Source organism: Pseudophryne corroboree, chromosome 6, assembly GCF_028390025.1.
Source record: "Pseudophryne corroboree isolate aPseCor3 chromosome 6, aPseCor3.hap2, whole genome shotgun sequence".
Lineage (NCBI taxonomy): Eukaryota > Metazoa > Chordata > Amphibia > Anura > Myobatrachidae > Pseudophryne > Pseudophryne corroboree.
In genome coordinates, this window is record NC_086449.1 from 19,688,380 (window position 1) to 19,699,275 (window position 10,896).

The 10,896-nt window shown below is 44.5% G+C and overlaps 1 protein-coding gene across 1 annotated transcript; it reads right to left on the minus strand.

Moving 5' to 3' along the window:
• Positions 1-4,554: 4,554 nt before the first annotated feature.
• LOC134934100 (olfactory receptor 10A3-like) lies at positions 4,555-5,448 on the minus strand. The gene has a single exon (XM_063929606.1). The coding sequence runs from the start codon at positions 5,446-5,448 to the stop codon at positions 4,555-4,557; it is 894 nt and encodes a 297-aa protein (XP_063785676.1).
• Between the last annotated feature and the right edge of the window lie 5,448 nt (positions 5,449-10,896).

The following is a 10,896-nucleotide window of genomic DNA, read 5'->3' on the forward strand; positions in this document are numbered from 1 at the left end:
CTACGGACTGGTCTGGTAAGGACATTACATCTCTGAGACATTAAGAACTGTACCTATTATTACCAGAACCCTGTGGCCATTGCCAACCCGTAATACCCAGGTACTGTGATATACTTACTGCTGATTGCATTATTTCTTTTACCACTGCTGTGATACATGGAACTTGTTTAATAAACCGTTATTGACTTTTACTCTGGTTGTCATGGTCAAGCCTTCGGGCAATCTTCTTACATGTTTCTTACATGTCTAGGGGTCTGATTCAACCTCCCAGGTTTAACTACATCTCAGCCCCTACAACTGAGGCTTCCTCACGTCCGCTCAGGCCCTCAGTTGTGACAGTGGTCACTGTGTCAGCAAACTTCACAACTGAAATGCACCACAGGTATAGAATCTAGATGGAGAGTATACTTGACGACATAGAGGTAGGTACAGCAGTGGCCTTCCGTACCGTACTGCTATATATACTGGTTGTCACTGTGTCAGCAAACTGCACAACTGAAATGCACCACAGGTATAGAATGTAGATGGATAGTATACTTGACGACACAGAGGTTGGTACAGCAGTGGCCTTCCGTACCGTACTGCTATATATACTGGTGGTCACTGTGTCAGCAAACTGCAAAACTAAAATGCACCACAGGTATAGAATGTAGATGGATAATATACTTGATGACACAGAGGTAGGTACAGCAGTGGCCTTCAGTACCATACTGCTATATATACTGGTGGCCACTGTGTCAGCAAACTGCACAACTGAAATGCACCACAGGTATAGAATCTAGATGGATAGTATACTTGACGACACAGAGGTAGGTACAGCAGTGGCCTACTGTACCGTAATGCTATATATTATATACTGGTGGTCACTGGTCAGCAAAACCCTGCACTGTACTCCTCCTATATAATATTATACTGGTGGTCCCCAGTCCCCACAATAAAGCAGCACACTGAGCACAGATATGGAGTGTTTTTCAGGCAGACAACGTATACTGGTGGTCACTGTCAGCAAAACTCTGCACTATACTCCTGCTATTTAATACAGCTGCTCCACAGTCCCCACAATTAAGCATTGTGAACACAGATATATGCAGCACACTGAGCACAGATAAGGAGCTTTTTTTTAGGCAGAGAACGGATAAAACTGGTGGTCACTGATCATCAAAACTCTGCACTGTACTCCTCCTATATTATACAGCTGCTCCCCAGTCCTACCCACAATTAAGCAATAAAGCACAATGAAGTTCAACAATAACGGAGAGGACGCCAGCCACGTCCTCTCCCTAACATTTCCAATGCACAAGTGAAAATGGCGGCGACGCGCGGCTGCTTATATAGAATCCGAATCTTGCAAGAATCCGACAGCGGGATGATGACGTTCGGGCGCTCTCGGGTTACCCGAGCCATACGGGAGAATCCGAGTATGGCTCAAACCCGTGTAAAAAGGGTGAAGTTCGGGGGGGTTCGATTTCCGAGAAACCGAACCCGCTCATCACTAGTTAAAACATAAAATTAAGCCTCATAAAAAAACCTGCAACATGGTGCTGACTGACTGTAAAGATCTGAAATGTTATAGTCTCTCATTAAGCTTTAATTTGTGTTTATCAAGGAGAACAAAGAACAACAGTGGAGAAAAGCTTTATGGATACGATTACAACCCAATGTTGACTTTCATTGATAGACAAAGATGTTAATTACCCAATTGAAAGAGGACCCTTCAGGACTACTGTAAAGACAAGTTCCACGGTTCTCCCACAATGCTTACTTGACATATTTTCAAATATACAGTAAATTGCTGAAATTATGTATGTACAGTGTGTAGCACATGACTCCAGTAGCAGATCATGTCACGGGCAAGCAGGACTTTTGCCCGGGGCGCCGCCTTCCGGAGGGCGCCACACCACAGCAATATCCGTTGCTGCTGTGCCCCCCGCTGCCGCTGTCCCACTGTGAAGGGAAACTAGAAGCTAGATTCCCTTTGTGGGCTGCCCGCTGTGAAGGGAAACTAGACGCTACGCGTCTAGTTTCTCTTCGTGGAGAGGACCTTTTTTGCAATGATGTGCGGTGCGCGTTGACGTCATCGCGCACCGCACAGCAAAGGTCCTCTCCACGAAGAGAACTAAATGCGAGTGTCTAGTTTTCCTTCGTGGAGAGGACCTTTGCTGTGCGGTGCGCGATGACGTCATTGCGCACCGCACATCATCTCAGCGGCGCTTCTACTGTACAGGGGGCGTAGCTGACCACGCCCCCTGTATGAAGCCATGCCGCCTATGGCCGCCCGGGGCGCAAAAAGACCCTGAGCCAGCCCTGATGACTGTCAAACATCTCTCCATAAAGTACCTGCTAAAAGCTATTTATTACCAGTTATTTATATAGCGCACTCATATTCCGCAGTGCTTTCTAGAGAATATTTGCCCATTCACATCTGTCCCTGCCCCAGTGGAGCTTACACTCTATTGGGGTCATTCCGAGTTGTTCGCTCATTGCCGATTTTTGCAACGGAGCGATTGAGGCACAAATGCGCATGCGCATGGTGCGCAGTGCACATGCGGTTAGTATTTTAGCTCAAAATTTAGTAGATTTACTCACGTCCGAACAAATAATTTTCATCGTTGTAGTGATCGGACTGTGATTGACAGGAAGTGGGTGTTTCTGGGCGGAAACTGGCTATTTTCTGGGAGTGTGCGGAAAAACGCAGGCGTGTCAGGGAAAAACGCGAGAGAGTCTAGAGAAACGGGGGAGTGGCTGTCCAAACACAGGGCGTGTTTGTGACGTCAAACCAGGAACGAAACTGACTGAGGTGATCGCTATTTGTGAGAAAGTCTGGAGCTACTCAGAAACTGCTAAGAAATTTATTTTCGCAATTCTGCTAATCTTTAATTCGCAATTCTGCTAAGCTAAGATACACTCCCAGTAGGCGGCGGCTAAGCGTGTGCAATGATGCTAAAAGCAGCTAGCGAGCGAACAACTCGGAATCACCCCCTATATTCCTTATCACATGTACACGCACACACATTCACGCTAGGGCTAATTTTTTGTTGGAATCCAATTAACCTATAAGTATATTTTTGGAGTGCAGGAAGAAACCAGAGTACTCGGAGGAAACCCACGCAAGTACGGAGAGAATATACAAACTCCACACAGTTTGGGCCATGGTGGGAATTTAACCCATGACCTCAGTGCTGTGAGGCAATAATGCTAACCATTACACCATCCGTACTGCGCATAGTTGACTTTTAAATTGTCCTTTTCTCATTAATGGCACAAAGAATATGAAATTAAAAAATGAATGTCCAAATGGCCAAATGTTCAAATGATCTGCACACAAAAAATCAGTACGTTTTTTTTCTTATTTTAGCCTATCCCTAAACCTGTCTGTAGTGCCTGACCCTAGTGCCTAATTCTAACTGACCCCAACTGCAGCCTTGCCCTAACCCACCCATAAATGTGCTGTATTCTCCCACGGCTCCTGTCGTCATTGCTCAACACTGCTGCCAGCTACTGTAGCACTGTCCTTCACTTCTCACTCCTTGCATCAATGCCCTGCACTCCATCACCTCCTGTAATCACTGACCTGCCAACTCCAGCTAATGACCACGCTGCCCTGCACTCCGTCACCTCCTGTAATCACTGACCTGAACCCTCCAGCTAATGACGATGCTGCACTGTACTTCGTCACCTCCTACAATCACTGTCCTGCACTTCCCATTCCTAGCATCACTGCAGTCTGCAGTGCGGGCGGCATTGTCGGCAGTGCGGACGGCGGTGTTGGCAGTGTGGGCGGCGGTGTCAGCAGTGTGGGTGGTGGTGTCGGCAGTGCGGGCGGCAGCGCTATTAGCGCTGTGGGGGCATCCATCTTGGGGCCTTTTGTAGCCTATGGGGAAATGCTGATTGGCTGAGAGCAGTGACAGGAAGCTCTCTCAGTCAATCAGTGGCCTTCCATAGATTACTATGGAGACCAGCATCCAAGGCAAAACCTCAGGATCTGACAGTGGAATCCTGAGGTTTTGCCTCGATTGGGGATCCAGGGCAGGCATGCCCCGGATCCCCTAGGTTTGGGGGGGTTCGGCTGAGAACCGAACCCGCTCATCTCTAGTAAAAACGCAGGCATGTCCAAGCATTTTCAGAGAGGGTGTGTGACGTCAGCTCCGGCCCCGATCAGCCTGTCTGTAGGAGTAAGTCCTGGGCTACGCACACACTGCACAGACTGGAAAAATCATTAGTTGGTGAGTGAGTTGCGAGTGGATTTTCAGCTGTCCGCTATTTGGTGGAATTTTTGCATGGCATATACATGCATTTGCATACTTGCACGGTGGAGTTTTCACTCTCTATGGGCGGCGGCAATCTGGTCGCAGACCGCTGCAAAAATACACAGCAGCGTATCAGTCAATACATCAGTGTATGTAATTTATTGATGCAAATTGTACATTTGACACTTTATGTTACCATGTATTAAATTACATAATAATGTTGGATAAATTAGTTCTAAATTGATTTCTGTAAAATATTAATTTTATGTCTTGTTTTTACCTGAACACATAGTCTTAAGTAAACTCCCTATGATGTCTCTGATTTCTTTATTCCTATATTAAACAGGGGCGTTATTACAATGTACAAAAGGGAGATAAACTTGTTCACAGTCAAGGAGCGTCCATTAGCTGGAACCACATAAATAGTGATCAAGGTTCCATAGTACATGGTCACAACGGAGAGGTGGGAGCTACAAGTGGAGAAGGTTTTCTTCCTACCAGTTGTAGAGGAGATGCCGAGAATAGTTGTAAAGACACAGATGTAACTAACAAAAATTAAGATAAATGGGATAACTATTATAGGAACAGCATTAATCATAATCTCTATTTGTAGTGCATAAGTCGAAGAACATGACAGCTCAACAAAAGGAACAAGGTCACAGAAAAAATGGTCAATGACATTAGGTCCACAGAACTGAAGCTGACACAGAAAACCTAGATTAATCTGGGTGATGAGTAAACCAAACATCCAGCAATAGAAAACCAAGGAATGTTGAAGTTTGATGTTCATGATGGTGGTATAACGCAAAGGGTGGCAAATGGCCAAGTATCGGTCATAAGACATGACTGCAAGGAGGTGACATTCTGCACTCCCTACAGCACAATAAATATAAGTCTGTGCTATACATCCCGTGATAGGGATGGTGGCTCCTTCCAACCGTATGACACGAAGCATGTTAGGAACGGTAACAGTCAGGAACACAATTTCACTGCATGACAATTGCTGGAGAAAGAAGTACATGGGAGAATGGAGTGGCTGCCTGGTTACCACCAATACGATGATCATAGAATTTATCATGAGAGTCATAATGTAAACTGTCAGTACTAGTAGAAATAAAATGATGGCATTGGAACCCTTAATTTCCGGGAATCCCAATAGTAAGAATTCATGGACTGCTGTGTAGTTCTCCATCATCATCATTCTGCGTTCTTTTGAAAATTAACAATTTAAAAGTTACTTAGTTGCTAATAAATTCAGTTTAGTATATGATTATTAATATCACACCCTTGGGACATATTTGCATGTTGGTTGTCAGAGATATCTCATTTCATCCCAGTGATTGAGTCCTTTACTGTTGACTTCATGTACATGAATCGGGTTTCTGTTTATATGGCTGGAAAACACACAACCTTAGTTAGGAAATAAACATGGACATTGCCAATGAGCAAATGATTAGGATCATCATCTGCAAACTAGAAGCTCCTCAGGATGTGCAGAGATGCAAATGTTGTTAAGGAGTTCAACTTTAAGCTTCACATCGATGGCCAGCCTCCTTTCTATTTAGTAGCACCTCTTTCATTTAAATGATGTTTTCCAAATTTAGACAAATTCTTCATTTTGTCTTTTGTAAATTCATTGAGTCTTAATGAGAATTCAAGGTGCACCTCAGAATTAAGTTATCAACCAAGTTGCTAGTACTGTAGGACAAACACATATGTAGTCCTCAGTGCCCCCCTCTCATGTGTACTTAATACAGAGAAAAAACTATCATAAACTACCTGTCTCTATAAAATACAACCCCAAATACAAGACAGGTTAGACATGGAGGTAAGTAGTGTGTGGAATAATTATATCCAACCTGAGTCAGCACAGGCAGCACCCATGGTGATATGGATTAACTACCAAAAATGCCTACCCTTCTACCAAAACAGGTATTATCAAGAGATAAATGCAGATATTTTGATACAAGTGAAATTAACAAGATCGAATATTATTGTTATTAATATTAATTTCCCCAATTTATTCTTGTTTTACTGTATGTACTTTTCCTTGTGAAATGGTCTCCGTTTACAGTAGTATTCTAGTAAGTTTACATTCCTTTGTATATGAAGTTCACCAGTACCTTCTGCTATCTTCTGGTGGAAAAGCTGTCCCAACACCCATTGGGGGTAATTCCAAGTTGATCGCAGCAGGAAATTTTTTAGCATTTGTGCAAAACCATGTGCACTGCAGAGGAGGCAGATATAACATTTGGAGAGAGAGTTAGATTTGGGTGTGGTGAGTTCAATCTGCAATCTAAATTGCAGTGTAAAAATGAATCAGCCAGTATTTACCCTGCACAGAAACAATATAACCCACCCAAATCTAACTGTCTCTGCAAATGTTATATCTGCCCCATCTGCAGTGCACGTGGTTTTCCCCAACTGCTAAAAAATTTCCTTCTGCGATCAACTTGGAATTACCCCCATTGTCCCTCCAACTTCATCTCTGTACTATACAGTTATTCTTACATACAGATTTACCATTAATGTTAATATACCATTTAGCATGAAGAGTAAGACAATAGTCTCTTCTGTTTTTGTATTTTGCTGATGATGAAGAAGAAGAAGATAAACAAAAACAAATACTAAGTATTACAGCTTAATGAGCATGAGAGAAATGTGAAATGAACAGAAATGTGGAATTATACCCAGTGTTTGATGCATATTTCAATTTACACACATTTGCAGATCGTATGTTGCAAAACTTTGAATGGCAAGTGCTCATAGGCGAAACTAAAGATCTGGTAATGGATGGTCCCAGTTTTAGCACCATGTTTGAAATTGTGTTTCTGTTTCTTGAGTTTGTCACTCTGTCTCGTGTTCAATCTACAAGGTGGATGAAGAGTCGCACAGACGCCTATTTGCATTTAATATATATATATATATAAAATGTATGTCCTTTCCCTTATATTCAATAGTATCGATGTGTACCTTTAATCTACTGGGAGGTGCTCCAAGGAATAGCGTAAGTATAAAGACTCAAAATAAGAAAGAAGATTCCCTGTAGTGGGCACACTCGGACAAATATACCTTCTTAAAGTCAAATATCTATTATGATAGATGACCACAGATAATATCATAATAGATATTTGACTTTAAGAAGGTATATTTGTCCGAGTGTGCCCGCTACAGGGAATCTTCTTTCTTCTTTTGAGTCTTCATGTGTTCAATCTGCAATGTAAATTGCAGTGTTAAAATAAAGCAACCAGTGCACAGAAACAATATAACCCACCCAAATCTAACTCTTTCTGCAAATGTTACATCTGCCCCACCTGCAGTGCACATGGTTTTGCCCAACTGCTAACAAATTTGCAGCAGCGATCTGAATTAAGCCCCTGGCTCCTAGGGGACCTGGCAACTCATGGGCCTATAACTAAATCCATCTGTCCCTGATAAATTTGTTTGCAACAGATACCTGCACCACTGCAGGAATCTCCAGAGAAGCGGGCACACGAAGAGGAGCAGCCTGAAGACACAGAAGAAGGTGACTGCGGGATGGAGCTGGAGGAATGCAGGAAGCAGGAGAGACACTGGTGGAAAAGAGGGCGGAGAAATACGGGAGATCAGGCTGAAGAGACCTGGGAGAAAGTGGGTTGGAGTTGTTAGACAATTGGCATGATTATAAGGAAGATTATTGTCCCAAAGAAACCACATTAATGATACAAATTATAAATCAAATTAGCAAATACAGTTTAATGATATAAAAAACTTTGATAAGGAAAACTCACATTTTGCCCTGCACATAGGGGCATATTCATAATCCTTAAAATGTCACAATTTCTACTCTCCCCAGGGAATGTAGAAATTGTGCCATTCATCAAACTCTAAAAATGCATTATTTTTTTTTTAGTTTTATCAAGAGACTGTTAACCATCCGGAGATGGCGACCAGCCCCCGTATCACAGCACAAGCTGCCATTTACACAGCAGCTTGTGCTGCAGAGAGGGGGAGGAAAAGGGGGGGCATCCGCAGAGCAATCTCTGCAATCCAGGCAGCCCCAGTACTGTAAGGTGCCAGAGACAGGCAGGAGCAGGGAACAGAAGCTGCATATAAGGCGTCTATTCAATTATTGTGCTTAACATTAACTATACCCTTTAAGCTACCTTATCAACTAAAAATAACGACACGGACACAACTGCGTTGGATTAAATGGTCATTGAATTTATTAATTGGAATGACCTCACTCGTAGTGGGTGGCCAGGAAAACGCTACCACTAACCAGCTCTAGTCACGATCTTACAAAATGGCGGCGACTAAACGCCCCAACTGTCATGGGTGCGACTGAAATGCCCCATCTATATATATCAGCATAACCTGTGTTGCGAAGGTCTCACCACCCGTTCCTATAGGAGTGAGAACGCTCCCCAAGGAAGCGCCCTTCGCCCCCCCACAAGGGCAGGACACACTCGCCGTCCTTCAAAAGGGGTAAGTGCCCCACAACACCACTTATGCTACAAGTGACCGCTGGCCAGTAGCGCCTTCCTGCCCACTAAGTCTGAAAGAAAGATAATCGTAAGCCAAATTGAAAAGGGCCAAATTAGTGAGCCAATAGGGTGGGTGGGTGGGCTTCCAGACGACAAGAGGAAGCACTCTGGAAGTTTCTACCCTACATGAACTAAACACCTCCCCTACACTCACCGATAGGCTGGCCCTACCCAATTATCACTCACTCAAAACTCTGATCTGCCTAGCAACAATTGACCTTCTTAAACCAATCACAAAATTGCCAGACTCTTATACAGATATCGTGCCCAGTCAGGTACTCTCCTTATCTAAGGCGTCTATTCAATTATTGTGCTTAACATTAACTATACCCTTTAAGCTAGCTTATCAACTAAAAATAACGACATGGACATAACTGCGTTGGATTAAATGGTCATTGAATTTATTAATTGGAATGACCTCACTCGTAGTGGGTGGCCAGGAAAACGCTACCACTAACCAGCTCTAGTCACGATCTTACAAAATGGCGGCGACTAAACGCCCCAACTGTCATGGGTGCGACTGAAACGCCCCATCTATATATATCAGCATAACCTGTGTTGCGAAGGTCTCACCACCCCTTCCTATAGCAGAGTGAGGACGCTCCCCAAGGAAGCGCCCTTCGCCCCCCCACAAGGGCAGGACACACTCGCCGTCCTTCAAAAGGGGTAAGTGCCCCACAACACCACTTATGCTACAAGTGACCGCTGGCCAGTAGCGCCTTCCCGCCACCGCCAGTTTCAGAGAAACGCAGCCCGCCAACCCAATACGAAATGAAGTCCAACCAAAACAAAACAAAATACCTATCAAAACAAATCCTATCCCTACCTACGAAGATAACAAACTACTCCAGACAAGAGAACAGCGCCCTCAGAAAAACTCCAATCCCAAGATGGGAGAGATGCACCCCATCCTTCCTAAAATAAAAGGGGCTCTGGAGCACCAATAGCGGATGTATAACGGCCAAACCACCAGCAGACAACACAAACTTCGACACAGCAAAGTTAATCTTCTTCCTAGCCCTGTCCAGCGCTGTGACGTTCCGTGATCCCTTCCAGACAAACCTAGGAATAATGTCAGACCAAACCAAGCGTACACCAGGCCAAAGCAAGCTAAGTTCCCCCAAATCCGCCTGAATCCTAAGTATAAGATCTATACCTTTTAGGTGACCTACATCGTTACCGCCCAGGTGCAGCAGCAGCCATTGGGGACGCCCCCAACGCTGTTCATATTGCAACAACAGCTCCAAAAGTCCAGACCATCTGAGCCCTCTCACACCTAACCATCGTACTCTGCGACCACCTAACAACTCAGACGACCTATCAGCAAGGGGATGCCGCTCGGCCCAAAACACGTAAGAATGGCCAACTACCCAAATCTGTTCGTTGGAATCAGTCGACGCTGAAAAAGAAAAAGTAACCTAGCTGTCAGGCCGCGCCCATAAAACAGGTAATTAGAACCGTTCGACCGAACCGAACAGTTAGTAACATAAAAACCCAAGTGAAGGAGAAAACTTAAAAAACCTCCCGTGGACCAGGAGTGTCAGCCAATTGTAATTTAGGCTCCCTCGGAGGAAAAATTTTAAAAATTCCTTCACACCTCCAATTCCGGAACGCTAATCATTCCAAAATTGGCAGGTAAACAACGTTTTTGGGTTAGCGCAAGTAGCGCACTTTAAACCTTATCCAATCTAACATAAGACTTAAACGCTGCCGACTTCCAACGTCCCATTTCCTGAATGGCTGACGGTGGAAGTCCGCGTGCCGCAGCGCAAGTTGCCGCACCGATGCGAAAAGAATGCGTCCCACATTCCGCGCTATTAAGCCCAAGGGCGACCAAACAGCGCTTCAACACAGCAGCAAACTGAAACCGAGTGAGAGGCAATGCATCCCCGTGCAGCAGTACTTGAGCCCCACCTTTGGGTCGTAAAGGTAAATACATTTTTGCATGCAGCACCGGGCACAAATCTGTATCCTCGTGCGCCTTCAAAGTCACCCAGCGCCCTCGACCCAACTGGTCAGTCTTGGAACGAGGCAACCTAAACATGGCGACACCTTCCTTGAGTACCAGGTCCCTGAAAAGCATGCCTGTATCAGTGGACCTTTTATTAGCGGCCACCAGCTCG